Source organism: Venturia canescens, chromosome 7 (genome assembly GCF_019457755.1).
Source record: "Venturia canescens isolate UGA chromosome 7, ASM1945775v1, whole genome shotgun sequence".
In the NCBI taxonomy this organism is placed as follows: Eukaryota; Metazoa; Arthropoda; class Insecta; order Hymenoptera; family Ichneumonidae; genus Venturia; species Venturia canescens.
In genome coordinates, this window is record NC_057427.1 from 3394337 (window position 1) to 3416073 (window position 21737).

The 21737-nt window shown below is 44.0% G+C and overlaps 2 protein-coding genes and 2 long non-coding RNA genes across 9 annotated transcripts; 2 read left to right on the top strand and 2 right to left on the bottom strand.

The window, feature by feature from the left end:
- Positions 1-746: 746 nt before the first annotated feature.
- On the bottom strand, positions 747-18584 carry LOC122414016 (uncharacterized). Of its 5 annotated transcripts, none has more exons than XM_043424766.1 (4): positions 18424-18584; positions 2713-2802; positions 2396-2620; positions 747-2253 (listed from the first exon to the last, which is right to left on the bottom strand). In XM_043424766.1, exons 2-4 carry the CDS (start codon positions 2794-2796, stop codon positions 1600-1602), a joined length of 963 nt encoding a protein of 320 aa, XP_043280701.1. In that variant the 5' UTR covers positions 2797-2802; positions 18424-18584; the 3' UTR covers positions 747-1599. The 5 variants fall into 5 exon arrangements, with proteins under 5 accessions (XP_043280701.1, XP_043280699.1, XP_043280700.1 ...); XM_043424764.1 differs by lacking the exon at positions 18424-18584 and adding an exon at positions 11901-12143; XM_043424765.1 differs by lacking the exon at positions 18424-18584 and adding an exon at positions 10361-10498.
- On the top strand, positions 7317-10039 carry LOC122414018 (uncharacterized). Its single transcript, XR_006261684.1, has 3 exons — positions 7317-7666; positions 7877-9425; positions 9683-10039. It is a non-coding gene; the product is annotated as an uncharacterized lncRNA (long non-coding RNA).
- LOC122414017 (uncharacterized) lies at positions 10454-20763 on the top strand. Its single transcript, XR_006261683.1, has 6 exons — positions 10454-10569; positions 11238-11679; positions 16445-16526; positions 16596-16969; positions 17608-17755; positions 20632-20763. It is a non-coding gene; the product is annotated as an uncharacterized lncRNA (long non-coding RNA).
- Positions 19310-21443, bottom strand: LOC122414015 (hyaluronidase-like). Of its 2 annotated transcripts, none has more exons than XM_043424763.1 (5): positions 21255-21443; positions 20678-20865; positions 20181-20607; positions 19898-20102; positions 19310-19723 (listed from the first exon to the last, which is right to left on the bottom strand). In XM_043424763.1, exons 1-5 carry the CDS (start codon positions 21326-21328, stop codon positions 19436-19438), a joined length of 1182 nt encoding a protein of 393 aa, XP_043280698.1. In that variant the 5' UTR covers positions 21329-21443; the 3' UTR covers positions 19310-19435. The 2 variants fall into 2 exon arrangements, with proteins under 2 accessions (XP_043280698.1, XP_043280697.1); XM_043424762.1 differs by having other exon boundaries at positions 20678-20892; positions 21255-21442.
- Positions 21444-21737: the final 294 nt, after the last annotated feature.

The window sequence follows — 21737 nt, forward strand, 5'->3', positions numbered from 1 at the left end:
ACAAAAAAAAGGAAAATAATCAAGTGAGAAAGAGAAAGTGACAAAGGGAGATTGAGCGAATGAGAAAAATTGTACGAGCAAAGCAGGGAAAACTGTGACTTTATTGTCTCTTATCAGGTTTTCAGTACTGCCTCCCCTCCGACCGTGCTCCCCTCCTTAAACCGTTGATGAATTGGAGTACGTTTAAGCCTGGAAGCAGAGCAATGTCTTATCTTAACAAAACGACTCTATAACTCAAATTTCTCACTTGGTCCAATTTCATTTATATTAGGACTCTCATTTCATTGGCTCTTCGCTCACCCATGTTAATACTCGTTAACCGGAGATTACGCTCTGTAATCGAGTGAGCTTGTTTTCCTCTATCTATGTTTCGCGAGGCTTTTATGTAAGTAGAATTGATAAGTCATCTCGCTCGATCTCGTTTGCGGTGAATATTCAATCGATAAAGTGTGAACGTTCGATTATATTCGGTTTGAACAAACTGACGTATATTTTTCGTCTTGCACGTAATTCGTTTGTGAGTAATAAAATATCTTCACTTAATCGTGTTCTGCGATCCAGGAGATTATTCGTTTTTTTTTTTCAGATACCGTGAGAACGAAACAAAATTACTCTTGAGATTTTTTATTTTTCCAGCATTTATAGGTCAAGTTGACGTTCATTATATTCGGGGTACCTGTCAATATCGGAACGGTAAATACTCAAAAGATAGAAAATCGAAACGGAAACGAAGAATAAAATAAATATTTTCATCAGGGTAGACCATGTTTATTTTTTCTTCTTTTTTTTTTTATTGCTGAGCGAATTTATGTACATACGAATTGTACTTCTCAACTCATAAGTAAATAACAATATTTCGAATAATAATAATAATAATATTGTACGGCGGCACACACCGTCGATAGAACGCTTCGCGCAAACTCGTTAAATAAATGATAAAAATTAATAATGAATAATAAGATAATAATTGAATATATTAGAATTTTTATCTCTCTTTCGCTTGAAATTTTTCGTTCGCCTTATCTCCATTTGTTCGTTCCCTCGAGACACGCGCGATTTACGTAAAATCAACAATTTCATCGTAAACACAATAAAATCCTAAATGATGTTTGTTCGATAAAGCATTTTTATTTATTTTCATGAGAACATTAGAGTTTTATAATTCCCGAGATCGGCCAAATTCGCGAAATTCACTAAAGTTCGAATTTACCATGATCGTGGGCTATGGAGAATCCTTGTTGAATAATCCGTCGGTTTTACTCGCATCTGATTCCTTGTGAAGTTGAATGAGCAACCTCTCGATCGGTAATCTGTTCGGCAATCCGTTTGTCCGAATCCCAGATCTCGTTAAACAAAGTTGAAATATAATTCGGGAGCGAAGAAGATCGAGGGATGAATGAGTGGATTTTGTTTGACCGCGATGCACAAAATCTTGGCATCGATCGGTCGCACTGGCTCAGCGAGGATTACCGAAGGTTTAGTACAGTCTTGCAGCACTGGGTGTCGTTTCGTCACTCTTTTTCTCGTCGCTTAGTCGTGGTATAAATAAACGAAGACTATCGGGGGGCGGCTAGAGGATTTAGAGGCTTGTGAAGAGCTTCAGAAGTCTTTTTTCTTGCTCTTGTCGACGAGAACATTGTCGTGATAGCTTATATCTTGTCCGGCTACCGCCGGGTGCAGATAATGGGGCTCGACGTCGATTTTCTCTTTGACTTCGGAGTCGAGAACGAGCGAGTGATGGGGCCCGCGATGCATGTTGCCTGAGCTACCGTGATGCGTGTCGTGTTGCTCGTGCTCCGTTTGTTTGCTCGTTTGATGATGCTGTTCGTGTTGTTGATGGTGCTTCGTGTGTTTCTCTTCTTGGCTGTACTTGCGCAAGAGATCTCGGAGCTTTTCCAAATCGATTTCTTCCTCGAATTTGGTGAAAAGTTCCTTAGCTCCGTGCTCGTCAATGTTCTCGCTCCCTTTGAGCTGCCTGAAGAGCTGGAGGAATCTCTCGTTCGCTTGGACACCGTCCTTCGTCGTGTTCTTCGACGAATTCAAATTCGGATTCAACAATAAATCAGGCGTCTCGTGCACCACGTTCGCGTTCTTGTCGATGCTCTCGTCACCGAGTGACTGCAGCAACGTGTTGTAGTCCGGCTTTATCCTCGATGTCTCGGTGCACGAACTGCACGAACAATTTGTTATTATTTGTACCTTCTTCTGCATCGTCGTTGCTTTGTTGTCCTCGTCCTTGCAGTCGAGTGTCACCTGGAAAAATTTCATCGGTTCAAGTTTTCCTCTGTAACGAGTCGTTGCGTAAAATTTTAACGTCTTTTTATAATAAACGAACGCGATCGATCAGCAGCTTCAATGAGTCGAATAAAGTTTATTTTTTGTTTGCAGAACGTACCGTGTGCCAGACACTGTCGAGAGGCTGACACGAGTCGCAGTAGGGTCTAATGAGGTCACCCGGTGCTGAAGGCTCGCTGTGAGGCACCATGTAAGAGAAGCATGCACCTACACAAACGTTGTTGTCCAATTCTTGAGAGGAGCATTGAGGCCACGTGACCACCTGCTTGATGGGCGTTGTTTTACACCAACTATGTTTGTCGGGATACAGGACGATGTTGTGGACCTGAGAAACAACGAGGAATTATATTTTTTTTCTTCTTTCCAATAAAGCTTCGCTTTTACGGCTGAGAATGATTTTTAATGTTGGATAATAACCTTGTGCTCGCGGTAGGCGTGCAGGAGAGACATCTGGGCATAAAGGATGGCGAACAAGATCGCCGTACGCCTCCAGAAAGCCATTTTGTCCTGCAACACACGATTAATTACGAGAAAACATTAGATCGTGGACAAGCAACTTTTGGCTCGATTCAGCATATGGAATTTTTAAAGAAAGTGTAAATTTATTGGATTTCAGGCTCAATAAAAAGACAGCAGCAGCAGCAGCAGCAGCTCAATTATTTCTCGGGGCTAAGGATAACTCGGGAACGCTCCCGTTGATAAAAGCATACGAGATTGCCAGGTGCAGAATTGTGATTTTTTCGCGGATGAATGAAAGGCAGAACGTAGTGCGCGCAGCCTCTGAGAGGCCTCGAAGTCTTTCGGTTCAACGACCACTGCGAAATTGCGTCATGAAACTACCATCGCGCGCCATCTGGTCAACCGAGTAGGCGAGTATGAAGGTTTATAGTGTAAAACCATAACCGATGAATATTATACGGAGGCGAATTGTGAAAAAGGCCTGAGAGGAATAACACTTTATATCGTTTCAGGTGTACGTTTACGTGGGAAAAAACGTCGCTGGATTAGTTGGAAGTTCATTTGAAAATGATAAGAGTTTCATAGAAGAGAGCAACAAACTTCAAGATGAGACGTTGACAATTTATTGAACGTATGCAACAGAAAGCGACTCGAGGATTACCGTCGACAGAGCGTTAGCAGAGGAAGGCTGAAAATGGTCGGAGAAATACGAGCAGAGAAGAATAAGATTGTCAGAAGACGCAGGATCACCGCATTTCGCACATCACGAGCAGACGAATCCTCGCAGAGCCACGCGAGGCTTTCTCCCGCGTCGAGCATCTCGTAAAACCAGTCGTCCGTGTATATGAGCGCGTTGTGAAAACCAAAAATGGGCATCGCTTGCAGAGGTGCGGAGCGCCCACTCGGGTTAGGTTGGTTTGAAAAAAGCAGAGACTCCTGTTGCATAGCGCAAAAGAGTCGTATCTCCTGACTCGTGTGGAAAGTCCCAAGAAATCCTTCGACATACGTAAGGATGTTGGAGCTCCGGTTGAATCGAGAGCAATCACGAAACGTCTTTTTTGTCGTTATTTCTTTCATCTCGTGTACCACAGATCGTGGAACGGCAAAGTTCCTTCGAAGTTTCTCCACCGAAGCATCGTCCCGGCAATCATCCGCGCGACTTCTTTGCTCCTTTCGCAGAGAGTCGAAAGAGGATTCCATTTTTTCCATAGACACTTGAAAAGATCTCTCTTTCTCTTTTCCCCTTGCTTTTCCTTCCTCTTTCTTCATCTCTCTTCCCGTTCCAATGTCTCTCGATCACGTACCGCCTGATGATTCCTTTTCTCAGCCGCCGGTAGATTCCACGTCGCTGGAATCTCGCTCTGGCCATTTTTCTTCGACCGACATATGCCGACAATTGCCCTCTTCCCGATTATTTCCGAGTGCCATCGACCAAACATGTCGTTTGAGCTTGGAATCTAAAGCCATTCCCCTGAAACTTCCGTCGATACGGATGAGCCAAGCATGCACCGCGGAGTCACATTTTTTCATCAAAATTTCAACGTTTCCACGTATCGTTGAATTTTCATCACAATGATTTACAACTTTGTGAATATTCTCTCGTCGAGCTCCCGATTATTTGCACGCAATGACGCATTCTCGGCCTCATGGCTGTCCTGGATTTCAAAGTGTTTTATTTTTATTGTTGAAGGGGTTCGATGGGTAATTCGTCGGAGGGCGCAAGAGAGTAGCAGTTCTGTAAGAGCCATGCATCGCTGCCCGAAGGTGGTGCCCCACCCTTTATTCTCGCAAAGGTCCCAAGAGGAGGGGGGGGGGGGGGGCGACGATCCTCCTATTGCCGTTGGAGGAGCGATCAGCTCGGCTGCCACACGATCTTCTCGTTTCTTATTTCCTCTGGTCGTTCGTCTCGGGTAGCGAGAGAGCTTCGATGCGGTGCGGGCCTTCCGAGAATTGGGTCTTGGTACGTGTGTTGCGAGCTCTTGTTGCTTCTGCTCTTGCTCTCTTTAACTGTGTATCTTCTCGCGTGAAGCTTATAGCAAGGGACTGCTTGTTCGTTGGGTTGCTCAGGGCGCCAGGGTCGCGCGCAAACGTCCCGGTCGTCCCTCGACTGCGATCCCCCGTGTGTGATCCGAGGTGGTAACTCGCACTCCGCTTGCCTGCCCCTCCTTCTCCTCCGTGTATACAGGGTGTCGAGGAACACGAAAAAACGAAAGCTCCGAGATCATCCAACCACGCTTCGTTCTCTCTTCCAGACCGAAATAAAGCAAAAGGAGCAAGCACACTCTCGCGCGCCGTTCTTCATGCTTCAAGGCGACTCTCCATGCTCGCTGTAGGGTACTCCTCCCTCTGGATTTCCTAGATTCCTTTTTTTCCTCTGCGCGTGCATGTTTCTCTTTTAACTGCTCTCCGGCTTTCGTTTCTTCTTCGATTCTCATTCGGCCAACTTTTTTCATTGATTTTTCGATGAGAATAATCGATTTTCGATAGCATTCGGGGGATATTATGGGTTTGCCAAGTTAAGTATAGTGGGCGCCTTGCGTTACACGCCTACTCCGTGCTTTTGTACCTCGTACGCGCGAGGTGACTCTCTCCCCGCCTCGGTATATAGAGAATACTACGGATGAAAGTAACCACAAATTACCGGACGCTTCGCGTACGAAAAATACCTTCTTTTTTTCGGAGGACCGAATCGCATCGTAGGTGTCTGGTAATGGTGTTTCTCCAAGCCCCCCCCCCCCTCGCCCCTCTCGCCATATTAACCTCTAGCGAGTTATTCCTTTCACGGGCTTCGTATCACAGGTGATCTTTTTTCTTATAGAATTTCGTTTCAATGTATTCGGAGAAGAATGTCAGATGAAAAATATAAAATGCTCCCTCCGCGTCCCTGAGAGACGAACGGTCAGAAGTCCAAAGCTCTTTGTTGCTGCGCCACCTTCTCTTCTCGCCTCTGGGCTCTGTCAGCTCGACCTCCATGCCAGTGGGGCCTCTACATATATATATATATATACACGCACTAACAATAAATATATCTATAGATGATCGGCTCAACAGAGGGTTCGGTTCGTCGGACAGCTTCGATTTGCTCGTGTCTCTGCGCTGCGCCCCCCGACCATACCAAGAGACACACGAGAGAGCGTGTATGGAAGAGAGATGGAAGAAGAGAGGAGCGATGATCGCAGAGGAGGGCTCACGGGAACCTCTTTTCCCCTCCGCATCCGTGCCACGCGAGATTAATTTGATTTTCAACCAAATTTGACGCGCCTTGAGGGCCCCAAGGCACTACAAAGGTTTCACCGCCGCGACCAACACCTAAACACTCGCGTACGCACACCGCCAATCTCTTCTTCTTCTTCTTCTTCCTCTTCTTCTTCTTTTCTGCCCCCTTCTCTAATTCCTTTTTTTTTCTCATTCTTTCTTTATGCCTCGTGCGGCGATGTGAAGAGACACTCATGCTTCGTTCTCGACAGATTCTTCTTCGCCATCTTAAAGCGTGAAAAACGGACGGTAAAACCCCAGGACCTCTCGGGGGTCAAATTACCCGATTAACTCGATTCCCCGAGTTATACTGCACTTTCAGAGCTTTTTTTATCCTCTATCCATGAATCCAGGTATTAAATGAATTTATGAGGGCTTCTGTGTTCCGAGCAATCCTGTTATTTGGGCCCTCGAAAAAATGCGTTAACTCATCGTAGATGCTTCCACGATGAGGAGAACCTTTTTTTCCTCGCTTCGAGGCAATTTATAATTTTCAAATGAACATTTTCAACGTCAACCAAAGACTTCGCGACTCTCCGGCAACCCCTTCGCGAAATTCGTCAACCGTCTTCCTCAAATTCCTCTTCAAAAAGTAAACTTCCAATCCATACTCGAACTGCCTCAAGTCACCTCGACAAATCCACTTCCACGACTGAGTTCCGAGCTTCCCCCCCACTGTGTCCACACGCTGGCCAAGTACACGTTTTCATTGGCCGGTACTCCACCTGCTCGTTTTCCTTCTCGGCTCCAGACTTCCGTCAAGATTTCCGGAGCTCATAATCTTAACGACGTTTTTAGCAATGTGGCAATAAAAGTGACAGTCCGTCAAAGAGCGTCGATCCAAAACGTGCGGGGGAACGGCGTGTAAACAAAACTCGTTTTGCCTACCATGCAACTGTTCCTTCTTCGTAGGATGTTTACAATCGTTGTACATGTGTGATTCCATTGAGCTTATAAATATGTACAACAGGCCCGCAGCTATACGTACACACTCGTAAGCTTTTATCGTGTTAAGTTGTTTAGCGTATCTAAGCGTTCTTGCACGAAAGGAGCGCCCAATGCCCAGAAGTTCATACACGTATACGTACACAAACATTTCCTCCGTACGAAGTCGCGTTGGCTCGCGAGTCCCCGATCACCTTCGCCGAGCGTTTCCCGCTCTAAGTATTACGCGCACGTATCCCTCCCTCTTCCCCTTGGAACCCGCTCGTTTAACCGCGCGCAGCACAGAGTTTCCAGCCTTCTCTTAACCGCCGGTGAGCAGCCCAACGCTGCGCGGACAACCCACACGAGTCGGGATCGCGAACGCGCGCGCGCGTAAACACATCGATAGCCACTTCCAAGTTCGTGATTACACGCACACGAGTCCCGCGCACCGCTGGACCTATTTTCCTTGTGTGCATAACACAAACATGAAAACGACGTGAAAAGCATGAGCAAACTACTGCCTCGTAAGCCACTGCTGCTTTCAAACTATACAAAACTCGTATTCTCCGAAGTATCGATGTCCTTTTTGCTCTTCATCTTTCTCCCTTCCTCTACCTGCTGCTTGCACAGAAACGCATTAAACCAACTGCAAACTTGGAAGAAGGACGAAACGGAATGCCAGAGAGGAGAGAGAGAGAGATCGATCTATCTTTGCCCCGTATAATAGAAGGTAGTGCGAGCTGTATCGATGAAATATACGCCGCATCGATGATGCGCTATTATTATAGCGACGCGCGGACAGAGAAATCACAGCGTGCGTTCCCTCCGTTCGACTTGCTCAAAGTTTTTTCTTCTGCAAATAATCTCCTTGTTTTTTTTTCTTTCTTACGATCGATGTTTTTCCTGTTTATTAATACACACATTTTATTCGGAATTGTAGGAATGGAGCGATGGGTGGAGGTGGAAATCTTGACGAATCTCATCCGGTCTCAACGGTTCGATAAAGTGTCTCCAGTATCGTCTCGTTTTGGCACAATAAATCATTTTATCTTCGCTCAACATGTGTTGGCTATCCGGGCAGCGAGGGCATTAATTATGAGGGCTATTCGTGGTGAGCCGATGCGATCACAAACGCCTGCTCTCTCAATGATATTCAAGTATGGATCACACGACAGCAACTGAGAATTCCGCGAGACGCAAACACGGATTAGTATTCGAAATACGAAAAGATCTCGAAGGCCGTCCGGGTATTCTAGTGTGGGATACGCACGAGAGACACGAGAACGCACGGAGCGAACGATTCTCGCGGCTTACGAGATATATTGCTGGAGATATATACGTTCTAGCGGAAAAATAAGCCGAATCGAGTTTCTCGTGGCCACGCTGCGCGGAGAGCGAACGACTTTGGGGATACGGAGAAAGTGAAACCGACACGTCGCAGCCATTTTGTTTCGGATAAGATTGTTGATCCGCTGATAAGTTGAATTCTATCGTTACTCGGTTTCCTGGATTCATTGAAAAAGTCACAATTGCCTCAGCGTTCCGGCTACTTCGTTCATTGTTGTTGCGCAAAGTTGTAAAGCGATACTCCGATCGCGGGCGTGACGCACCAGTATGAGTCGGCGAATTACGCCTCGAAGGATTGTCTTCCGGTAAAGAGCGAAATGAACGTAGCTCGGGGAATGATGAGACTAACGAGAAAAAATAAGTGTGGAATAGTAAACAAAAAGACTGGCTAAACTCGCCGACGGCAGTGGTCGGAAAGGTGGAGAGAAGGCGGACGTCCGAAAAACAGGCTGAACGTGTGGCGCCATTTCGCTTCCTTTTTTTTCCACTCGCATCTTCGGCTCTCTGTTCTTACATTATCCTTATTACTTATCTCGAGCCCCCAGTATTTCGTGTTGGGCGAGTCGGTCATTAAAGTTAACGGGACCGCAGCGAGTCGTTCTCGTCAGATAAAACATTTGCGTCGGGTGGAAGAGATGCGCGAAAGGAAACAAAACGATGGTGAATGAAAACACGACGCTTCACATTTTATTCGCGAGTTTGATGATTAAATATGAGACAGCAATGATGCTCGGACATTTAATCCAGTGGAAGAGCGTTATTCGAGTCACTCGAAGGATGGACCCTGGAAGATTCACAGACAAGTTGTGAGAGGAGCAAAACGTCGGGGGGGGCGGAGGAGACGGACGGAAAGCGGTGGGCAAATGAGGTGCGGGAATAACTCCGAGTCTCGCAGCACGACAACGCACTCTACGAAACAACACTCGCCATTTACGAAATACCGAAGAATCTTCCAAAGAAATCTAATGAAATGGACTGAGAGTTGTGCTGAAACGTGAGCAGTTTGCACACGCAGAACAAACTCCGAGGCAGAGTGGAAAGGAGAACGATGTAGCAGGGATGATGGTAATTCAGAAAGCTCGGTGGACAAAGATGCCAAGAAGATGCATCGAGCGGTCCGATACGCAATGAAGGAAGAGCAGGTGAAAGAGCAAGAGAAGAGGGTGGAATAAAACAGAAAAGAAAAACAAAAAAGCATTAAGAAAGAAAAAAAAACGAGTGGAGGCAACAGCGCCGGAGGATGCCCCAAAAACACGCTGAACGTGTGGCGCCATCTCGACTCTTTGTTTTTTTCTCAATTCTTCTCTTACTTTTTTCTTTCTAATATACGATATGTGTGTATATATACGTATAGATATATAAATTACTGTACATCTTTTGCTCTTTTTGCTGGTCGTAGCTTCTTCAGCACCCCAGGGGTCGCACTTCGCTTGCTTTTGTTTCTTCACCCATACTAATTTGAGCGGTGAGGCCCATTCTGGGATCCCCTTCAACGGTGTGCTCGATCCACCAGTCAGCTCCAGAAGCGGCAGTCTTCTTTCGGCTCCACCCGAGTACTACACGGAACGGGCCCTTACATGCTTCCACCGCGGTTACGTGCGTCCTCTCTCTCTCTCTCTTTCTCTCTCTCTTTCTATCTTTTTCTCATTCGCCCTCTATTTCGGCGTCTCGCTTCTCTTTCTCTCCTGGTCCAAGAGGTAGAGGCGAGAGGGACTCGTGCTGACCACGCAATGGACGTACTGAAACGCGGGCACAACCCGAATGATTGCTACCAAAACGCCTTGATAGTGGATCACGAGCTCACGTGAAAAGTGGGGGCAACCCAAGAACAGCTTGTTCAAATGTAATGGCATTGCTGTTCTCAATTCTAGCCTCTCCTAAACGTGGCTCGACAACGTTCTACGCGCCGGTCTACCCTCGTTTCAACCATGATGATATGAGATGTTATGAATGAAGATGAAAATAGCTTTACGTCGATCGGATTTAGATGGCTCGTCGTCATCTGAAAGTCTTTTTAGATCGACGATCAAGCTGCTTTCTGAGATGCCATTGAAAATACTCACGTTTGTTTACTCACTTTTCTAGATCTCTGCTGAATTGAAATCAGCTACACACGCCTTATGGTAGATTCGAATTTACGGGAGAAGGGTCCAGCTGCAGTGCGGAGTCCCCGAAAGCTTACATTGCCCGGATCCTCTTGGAAGATCCGTAGCGACACGGACACTGTCAATAGGAGAGATGAAACAGAGAGATTCTGGAGTGGTTGGTGTTCGTTCGTACGTTAGTGTGAGTGTCACCCAAGTGGTTTCCTAAAGCGGTTGCTTCGGCTATCCACCTTATGAGTCCATTTTGGATAGCTCTGTCGAACGATGCCATACGTATCTCAGGCTCGAATCTTCAGGAAGGTTCCTCCCCACGAAACTGTTTCAACGTTGCGTCAAAGAGTTTAGGATAATTAAATGGAATGTAAACGTAAAGAGGTGAAACAAAGAGCGAGAGGGAAATAGAGGAGAACCGCTGGCGACGACAGAGGTCTCTTGGGTGGGAAAAAGGGGCCAGTCTGGTAACTTTCCCTTGTAAGGCTCCGGAGAGCTCAAGCGGTAACCCAAGCGCTCTCGGTCATTCGGAGTCACTGATCTCGATTCTCTCTCATCCTTAAAGCTTTAGTATTTTATCACTGACTGCTCCTCACCACCAACGCGTTTCTTCCTTCTGACACTGATAACGTTACCTCGAATTCCCAACCTTCGGACACAGTAAATCCGGGTTTACTCGTTTGCGACCAGCGATTCGATTCTCATGATGAATATTCTGTGCAGCGTTCGTCATAACCGTGCAATTATTTAAGACCAATGAACCAAGCTCTTTAAGCATGAACAAAGGAACGATTCCGCCTCGATTTTCCTGGTTTGTTTTCAATGCTAATCTGATATGAGGTTCCTATAACTTTACAGGCGAACGAGGCGTCCTACATCCGTCCCGCCGAGCTTATAAAACGCTCCAATCCGCAGCGATTCTTCATCCTCGCATAATGACCAATTTCACCGAAGACGCCTTCTTTCCGTAAATAAGAAAAGGGGATTGGAGCCCGATAGGCGTTTCGTGTATGCACGCTCGCCCGGACGACACAAGAAAAACGTGAGCCAAGGACCAGACATCGATCTATGGATTTCCATCACCCTTCGAGCCACCCCGATAAAGATCTCGATGTTGGGTGGATGGAGCCTAACCCTGTGCGGCTCAACGAGCGGGAACTAGACAGCAAAAAGCCGCAACACGAAGACTCTGCACCACTGAGAACCTCACACCCGAGGATCGTAATTAACCAGCTCTACCCCATCCTGTCGTGAAGATATAAACCTCCGCTTCTCCATACAGTTCTTATATACATTTATGGTACCTACTGATAGATGCTCATCGACTCTGAACATGAGTGAGAGAGATCGAGTCTCGAAGATGAAACGAATAGATCCTTGAAAAGTATTTATCGTAGCGACTTAGCTGGGTACGCGAAGTAACATTTTCGCTCACTGTTTCTCTGCCTATTGAGTGACGATTATCAAAAGCTTTTTCTAGTTAAAAATATTGTTTTTTCGAATTCTACTCAAAGCTCTTACCACAAGTTTATTCCTTCAGAGTCGCGGGTTATTAGATGTCGAATTAATCCACATTAAACATGGTTTTTTCACTTTTTTTCAAGTAATTCTGACCGCACTAGTGTTCTCACTGATATCTCATCAATTTATGGGCTTTTTTTCCTTTCGATACTCCACTTGAGATCGTAATAGTCGAACGTGTTTAACGTCCGTCGATGTCGCGGGCCCGCTATGTACTGCGTACTCCGCGGTCGCGGCGCAACGACGGGCCCCGGCCCCGATCTCCTGAGCTCTCCTGCCCATCGTTTCACTCCTCTCTCTCTCTCTCTCTCTTTCTCTGTCTTTCTCACTCTTTCTCTCACCATTGGGCATATCCACTCCTTCCTATATACCACCAGTCTGAGGAGCGGGGACCGCAACTCCATCCAATTCAAGTAGAACTTCGTACCGGATCGGTAAAACTACTATGCATACCCCCGTCGTTCGGTAACTAGCACTAGTCGCCTTTCTCAACATGCAAATGTTCTTGAGTGCTCAGAGATATCGTCCACTCGAAATATTACGTCAAGAAATATTCCGAATCATCTTTACTGTCGATAAAATCGTTCTTAAATTACGAATTAAGTTTTTTATGACGTCAAATGAACATGAATTATTTCGTGTGTATAAAATCATGGGAATAACTCAATCCCATAATCGATCTCAAGTTTAAACTTGCAAGTTTAATCTTCAAATTCTGCTTCGAGGTCGATTTTTATGGGTCTTTTATAGGATTTTTATGCGTATGATAGTTTTGGACACAGGCAAAAAATTTATTTTAGGCCTCTTTCGTCGTTTACCTCATCGCAAATGAATTGATAAACAAAATAACTCGTTTGTTATGTATCACCGTGATGTAATGGATATTATGAGGGAGTGGCAGTTTTATCGTCGACGTATTGGAAGTGCAACCTGAAATTCTCATTCGTCCGAAAGGCGAATTGCGTCGAACCCGTAAAATAGAACGATACTCTGCACTCAATTCAGAAATATTACAAAATATTTTTTGTGATGGCTAAAACATTTCCTTATTCCGTAAAATAGTAAAAATAACGTCAATAAGAGAAAAATTCTTAGCGAGTTTAAAGAGTCGCTCCCCGGGCTCTTGACATTGATCTAGAGCCGCGCGGATCTTTATCGATTGGATATTAATTTATTATTGTCCCATTTTTTCGATACGGCTGTCGTCTGACTAACAAAGTCCTTGGATAGCAATGCGTGTGTGTTGAAGCACGAATACCAGAGGCGCTCTCACTGCGTAGGGAGTTTCACAGCGATTGCTGGACGAGCTAACGCGCATCAAAGTTGGGGATTTTTGCATTGATCCGAGACAAGCTGAGTTATCGGAATTAAAAACGAAATGTAAATTCATTAATTCAAATTCTTGATCGCTGCCTATTGCCATAAATTAAAAAAAAAATAAAAAATTAAATTATCGATAACCGAACTACAACCCATCAAATTTTCTTCCAAAATAGAGTTGAACATTTTTAGATATCAAATGTGCTTGAATAGTGCTAGAATAGTAAATAAAAATGAAAATAAAATGTCCAATACCGCCGGTGGTTAAATTAGTAGATAGTGTTACGTTCCAGTAGAAGATATTGAATTAGTAGGGAACGCAACACGATATTGGCTCTTCTTTCGGGCCAAGACACTCAAGTCTTTTACCCAGGGACGAGAGCCATGTCTGTCGAATGTGGGAGTGCAAGAATGATTTTTGCGAGTTTTTATATATGATGTAGGCTCTGATGGATGGCAGGTTAACCTTCAGCGGTGTGATGATATATATATTATATATATTTAAATAAGTACTCACAAAATGTTTTCTCGATTATTGGCTGAAGATTATTTTATTTGGTCGGATCTCTCTTGATTTCTTGTTTTACAATTGTCCGGTTCAAAACGTCGTTGTAGAGGATTCTAATTACAAACTTGTTCGATGCATGATATACAATACTTATTGATTATAATTAATTTCTAAACTTTACAAAGCGTTAGGTCTTGATTTGGTCGATAAGTGAAGTGTTTGATTGAGACTGAAGTTATACGGGGTTTACTTATTAGAAATTTCTATACTTGCCCCCATTTAGTTGCTTTCTGGCTATTGGCTAATTCTTTGGTGGTGCGGCGTCCCTGCTTCTCTTTTTCTTTTGCTAAAAATATTTTAATGCGCATAGCAACGCAGTATGAGAATACTGTTGTTACTGTTGGTGCTGGTGTTAGTGTTGCAACACAGGATGTAAGTTTGTTTTGCGATAAGCAAGGGCTTGCACCTTACAGCATCGTACTTCGCTATAGTGAAGCACACGTGCCGTTCATTTCTCTTCCAGCCGCAAGTTGTTTTTTCGGGAGTAGCAACTCGACACTGGGCAACTTCCCACCGCATCGTTCGCGTATAGGGGAACGTGGGGCAAAGTAGACACCATAAGCAATTAAGCTAGATGTGTCGATTTACATATGCGCTACTATTGTGTTAAAAAATTGATTTTTCACACTTATTTTCCATATTCTGGAAAAAAAAAATTATGAGGCAAAGTGGACTTCACCTCGAAAAAAAGTGCTCTACTGACGCTTTTGATTAATTTTCTCGAATGTACGATGAAATTCAATGAAATTTGATTTTTTTGGAAAAAAATTGGGGCAAAGTGGACTTTTCTTTTTGAAAAAAATGTCTGTGTTTACTTTGCCACATTTTTTTTTTTTTTCATGGAATTCAGATTTTATTCAATTTCATCATAAATTCGAGAAATGTGTGTGTCGCACACACACGCGCGATGTGTGTGCGAAATCGTTAGGTGGGTTTGGAACACTTTCGATCTGTGTACGGTTATCATTATTAGGTTATTTTGTCGTACATTATTTTGTCATATATGTTATTCTGTTTTTGTGGTATTTCGTCGTGTGTTATTTCGTCTTCGTGTTATTTTGACGCATGCTAGTTTATCCGGTTATTTTGTCGCAGTGTTATTTTGACATGTAACCCAAAAATAGGCTCTTACCTCATGCACAGTTATCGATGATGATGATGTTGGTTATCAATGCGATTAGTATAAAATTCATATGAATGAAACAAACATCTCAGATACTTAAACCTTAAAGATTCACAAAATATAGAGAAATACTCAAATATTTCATTTCTTAGTGTCTATGCTTTTCTGTTAGTTATCTCCAACTTGTTGTTTAATGACACGTTAATACTAAGAAAAATTTTAAAGAAAAGATATCCTGAGTTTGAAAAAAATTTTGAAAAATTATTTTATCTTCAATTTTTTGAAAGTCCACTTTGCCCCATATTCCCCGAGTTGCTACCCTCCCTTTTTTTCTATCAAACACTTTTTTTCTTCATCTGTCTCTCGATACAGTGTATTATAATCGCGCCTCATTTCCCGAATATTGTTGCCGAATATCAAGGGAACCTAATTATACTTAATCAATTTCGTGAGTACCGTATTAGTGGGCGTACTACGTTTCCATCCTTTTTTTCCTCTTCCCCCTTTTTTTTTATAATTTGTGCCCAAAAACTAGTGGTCAGCATGTAACGATAGAAAAAGGTCGAGTAAAGACGGATGTTGATAAAAGGGAGTAAACGTGTGGCGCCATATCAGCTTCTAATTTTTCTCTCATCCGGATCCCCGGCTCTCTGTCCTTACATTATTCTTATTACTTATCTCGAGACCCGAGAATTTCGTGTTGGCGAGGCTGGTCGTTAAAATTAACGGGACCGCAGAGTAGCCCTGCTGGTCAGATAAATCATTCCCTTCGCTTGGAAGAAGATGCGAAACAAAACAAAGATGACAAGAATCAAAATACAGCATGACACGTTTTGTTACTGAGCTTGGTTATTAAATGTGAAACAACGAAGATGCTCAGTAACATAATGGAGGCGCGTTATTCGATGTCAGAATTCGTGCAGCCAAGATCCAAGGATAAGGTGACGAAGAAGCGAAAGAAAAAAAATGCGGAGGGAAACGATACTTTGATTAACTGCACCGATGACTCTGAGTTTTGAAACACTACAAAACTTTTTGAGATCAAATATTCGCAATTTATCAAATACCGAAGTAACACTCTCGAACGAATTACGAACTTTGCACATAAAGAAAGAAAGAGAGAAAGCCCGAGGTACGAAGAAACGTCACCAGGCCCGATGGTAATTTCGGACACTCGGTAGACAAAAATACCGAAAAGATGCATCGAAAGATGCAGTAAATAAGGGAGGTAGATGAAAGAGCAACGAAAGAAGCAGGCAGAATAAAAGAAAAGGAAGAAGCGGAGGCAAGAACGAAAGTGTGGCGCCATTCTGACTCTTTGCTTCTTTTTCAATGCTTCTCAGACATTTTTTCCCCTGATATTTAACATCTTAAGATCGTATAGGATGCCATAAGAATCTTCATTATCATGAGAATGGCATAAATCATAACGGTCTTATTAGTTTATCCAGATAAACTCTTGTTTGAAAATAAACTTTGTTTATAGAATCACCCAATTATTTTAATCATCAACGAGGACAATTTTTTTTCCAGATTGGCGTAATCAGTATCTTTCAGCGGAATTTTTTTCTGATCAAACTTCTTGCATCTTCAAACGTCTGCTCAATTAATAACGGTTCGCATTGCTACATTTGTACGTATATTTATAGATATGCATAAATATCTGAATATCTTTTTCTTCCAGAGGCCCGAGGGACTGCGCTCAATTTGCTTTTGTTTCTCCATCCATACTAATTTGAGTGGCGAGGCTCATTCCGGGGTCCCTTTGAACGGTGTGCCGGATTCACCAGCGAGTTCCAGAAGCGGCAGTCTTCTGGGCTCCACTGAGCGCTACGCAGGAAGGGCCCTTGCATGCTCTCACCGCGGTTACGTGTGTGCACTCTCCGTCTTCCTTCCTCCTGCACTCGTAGCTAGCGATGCTGCCGAGAGGAAGAGACGAGGAGGCCTCGTGCGGACCACGCGGCAGACATACCGATAGCTACCCGAAACGCCTTAATAGTGGATCCCGGGCTCACGCGAAAAGTGTGCGGCTTGAGGTGGGGGGCAACCTAAGAACAGGTCGTTAACTTGTAATGACATTGTTGTTTTTAATGCTCGCCTCTTTAAAACTTGTCCCGGCAACGTTTCACGGACCGGCTCAGTTTCGACCCACGCTGTCACGAGATAAGAGAGAGAGAGAGAGAGAGAGAAAGAGAGCGAGAACGGGGATTCCTGGCAGCATGGAAAAAGAGCATTACGTAAACGGGATCCTTTTTTTACTATTAGATCTGCGCCCTTTTAGTTGATGGTTTAAAGCAGTTGTAATGCTACGTCTGCTGCTGGAATCAACGCATTGCCCTTTAACGAATTTCTCCTTCCCGCCTCGTTCTTGCTCCTCTTTCTCGTCTCATTCCTTCTTTTATGTAGCTTTTTAATCAAGCTCCGTTACACACTTCTTACGGTAAATCCTGAGCCGCTGTTGTGGCTCGCGACGCCATTCGTATTCGCTCGAGAGCTACCAAGTTCCTGAGAGGAGCTCTCGTGACGGTTTCATTGCCCAAATGATGTTCAGAGGTGTTCACTGATACGAGTGCTCTGTAGACTGACCTCGTGGAACGTTGCCTTACCATAGCATGCTTCTCGTCTTTCCAAACCTTTTGGAATACTCTGTTTCATAAAATTGAGTAAAATCTAAAATTTGGTATTTCAACTTGCAGAACGAGAGGAGAAGTCTCGTCAATGGGATCGAGGGAATTTCGTTCGGAGCCGAAGATTCGTTCTACCCTGAGAGGAACCGGGGATATCGAAGATCATGTTAGATCTCTCGAGGCAAAAGCTGAATATTTCTTCTGTTCAAGAATCTCGGTAATCTGATATCAGGTTCCTACGATTTCACGGTTGGATAAGAGAAAACCTGGTTCGAAACGAACCATCGGGCCCGGTCCACAGAACGCTCCAATTAAGGATTTTATATCCTCGCGTAACGACCGAATTCCCCGAAGACTCGCGTTTACTTTGAATCCTTTTTTCGCGTGAATTGGAGAATGAAATTGGAGCCTGGTAGGCGTCTTAAGTATGGATGCGCGCGTGAAAGATGCCGAGGAAACTTGAGTTAAAGACCGGACACCAATCCCAAGATTTCCATCACCCTTCGAGCCACCCTGATAAAGATCTCGATGTTGGGTGTACGAGGCGGCCCCAAACCCTCAACGGTTCACCGAGTCGAACCCGGCCAGCAGAAAGCCCGAACACAAAAAGGCTCGGCCCCCTGAGAAACTCACACCCGAAGATTGTAATTAACCGGCTCGCTCATCTCCTCTCTTTGCGCAATGTCTGCACGTTCACACATACGTACGTCGATCTCAGAAAGTGCGAAAAGGGACCGAGTCACGAAAATGCAATGGAGGGCCTGCGAAAATCCATGCCAGTTTCATGTTGGCTCAAAAACAACGTTTTTCTGTCAAGTAACCAAATTTTCTCGTCTTTATAAATCGATAAAAGTGTCAATTTTTCTCCGAGTGAGAATTCCTTACCGAGAATTGGCGTCAGAATCGAATCCGATGTCGAATCAATCCACATGAAACATGATTTTTCACCTTTTCACTGATATTTCATTAACTTTCGCGCTTCTTTACCTTCAGATATTTCACTTTATATCGTAATAGTCGAACGTGTTTAACGTCCGTCGAAGTCGCGGGCCCGCTATGTACTGCGTACTCTGCGGTTGCGGAGCCGAGTCCCGGCCCCGATCTCCGGAGCTCTCCGGTCCATCGCTTCACTCTTTTTTCCTGCTTCACCTTTCTCACTATCTGGCATGTTCTCTGCTCCGTATAGACCATGAGCCCCAGAAGCGGGGTCCGCAGCTTCGACTGATTCAACCAGAAAATGCTACTATTTAGACGAAGTTCAATCGAGTGATTTTGCACTTGAATTCTCGGTTAAAGGTCTCAACGCTTCGAAGAGTCGCTTCACAGTAAATTTTTGGTTCGTTCTCGAAAGACAGAAAACTTGAATCAACTGAATATAGTTTATTGACAATTAATGTCCGACGTGATTTCAACACATTTGTGCTATTTATTACAATCCGTGTCAGGCTATAAAGAATATTTATTGCTTAAGAGTCGATCTGACGTCACAGGTATTACAAAAGAGGGCCTTAATCGTCGCTTATTCAAGCACCATCTGAAAATCACGTTCGTTCAGAAGATAGACATTTTCGAAACTCGATTCGTGTATACTGGCAGTTTTGTCATTGAAAAATCGTAATCACTCGAAAATGTACTTTGATGTAACAAAATTTTTCTCGAGTTCCCTTGAATTGAACGTTATTTTTTCAAAAATTTCGTTGTCAAGAAGCATAAATTTTTCGGTGTCAGGTAAATGAACGAGGGAATGCAACAAATTTGGATGAGAATTGTGTGCAGTTTTATAAAAAAGAAAATTTCTCTTTATTTTGTACATTGGCAGGCTTTTTATTGTTAAGGTAGTTTGTCTCGTCGAGATTTGATTAGGACGAAGCAACGTTCAATGTTCAAACATCAGAATTCATAACAAAATGGCTGTAGGAGATGGAGTCGTTCGATTTTCATGTTCGCTCGAGTTGTTTTCCTCCTGAATCGATAAAGTTTGATAAGGAGATTCTTCCCCGTGAGCGGCTACTCGCTGCTTCGCCGTTTCTTTAGATTCGAGCACAGCTGGTCCGAGCACCTCGTTCAAGTAATTGCGAAACTGTTGACACATTTCTTTGGTTTTCAAGTCGGACGAGCTACCCCATATCACGTAACCGTCAGCTCCACGATCGATTATTTCTCGAATCCCGGATTGCAGGTCCTCCTGAAAACCACGAAAATGTCAAGCACGTTCGAATCGATTCGATGTTGAAACGATGAAAAAATGGGTTTGAAGTAACGCAGCTGAATTTTGACTCCAAATATTTTAAAAATTTAAAAATGCGAGATGGAAAACTGAACTTTGGTTCTTTTCAAACATAAACTTTCGTCGACTTACTTGAGTTACGAAAGTATCTCTTTTGTCATGATATTTGTACCACGTGTAAGCCAATACTTTGGTCCTGGGCTTCGATTTTTCGGCCATTCTCATCGCCTCTTTGATCCGACCTCTGATCAAGCCGATGACATCTCGTCTGCTCATATTAGATCGGAGATAAACGGAAGGTAGAATGACATTTTCGTTCTTGAAGAGCCAAGCCATGCTGTGGAATGATGAAATTCGTCGATTAATCGTGACGAAAGTGAGGGCAATCATTTTTGCGCAAACAATTTGAGTTTACCTATCGTTTTCTTCCAAAACTTTGGGATCGCATTGCGAGCCAGGTTGATTAGGAGTGAGATTGAAGCAATAAGGAAAAGCGTAATAACCCCAAGTGGCTTTGGGCCTCAGGGTCTTGGCAGTGTTGAGGGTTTCCTCCATGAATTTTTTTCCCCATTTCTCAAACGCTTTGGCCGCTTCCTTCTTCCGAGTTTTCTCATTCCAGTTGGGATGTTTTTTCTTCATAATTTCTTCGGAGACGACTTTGTACTGCGCCAGAGATGCCCAATTCTGGCGGTAGATCGGTCGCCAGCTTTCAAAATCGATGATGGCGAGCCCGTGAAAAGATTCGTCCGGAATGTGCAGGGCAACGTCGGTTTTAAACTTTTTCAAATGTTCATCCAGACTGCCCTCCTGTGGCACGCCACCGTTTCTCTTGATAACGGAGCCTGTAAAGAAAATTCTCATTTCAGGATATCCCAGTTGGAAACAATCGTGCCTCGCGATATTCGACTTAACCATTTGGACTTTGGAGCAGTGCCGGAAACAATCCTGGATCGTAGAGCATCGCAATCTCGCTACCACGAAACTCGTCCTGAGGATTTTGTATCATCCGATAATCACGCGATACTTCCTCGAATTTCATCCCATATTTATGGCACATGAAAGTGGGAACGTTCCAGTAAACCAGATAATCCGCATGGCTCCTACCAGCGAGCAGATTTTTTAAGCTGCTGCTTCAACGAATGATAAATTAACGAAAATGTCGAATTTCGGAGTAGCGATTTATCGGACAAGTGACGATTGACGTATTAGAACCAAAAGACTCAAAAGTTTATCGTAAAGCGAGTCAAAAAGGATGGAAAGTTTGAGCACTACAATAAAATGCCTGAATCTGGGTCCTACGACTGTTTTACCGACGGAGTAACCAGGAGATAAATCCTTTTGCGACAGGCCAATAATCTCGAAAGTTGAATGAATATGACGATGAGATAAAAAAACTTGCGAGTCATCCCGGAAGGAGAGTAAACGCTTTAAAAGCTATGAAACGAAATATCGATTGAGGGGAAAGTGAGCTTGGTTTGTTGTTAAATACCCGAAGAAAGCTTCGATCTCATTGGCGAATAAAAAGGCGAGAGTGAGATAAAACGTCTTTGTAAATCCAAACATCTTTCCACAGCAAATATCGTTCTCGATGACCGGAGCATACGTGATCCTCGGTTATAAAAAAGCAGGTTAATTAAGTCCGGTTCGTGTGCGTTTATGACTAAAGTTCTCGTTTCTGACTGAATTCTCTCGTCATCGGCAGCGTGTATTTATTGCCGGGCTTGATTATTTGTCCTCTCTAACTGTGCTCACTCTCGATCATGTGTTGACACAAGTGTCGTGTGCGTTTTGTCACGGATGACGAAACTGCTCGTTATTTGACGTACGTACACGTTACGGGAGATTTGTGTTGGTGCTACTACACGTTGGGCTCGTATCGCCATTGCCATTTGTTGACTGATACAAAAATGCGTGTATTTCACGCAAACACACCCACCCACCATTGGGTTATCTACACCAACACGAGTGCGCT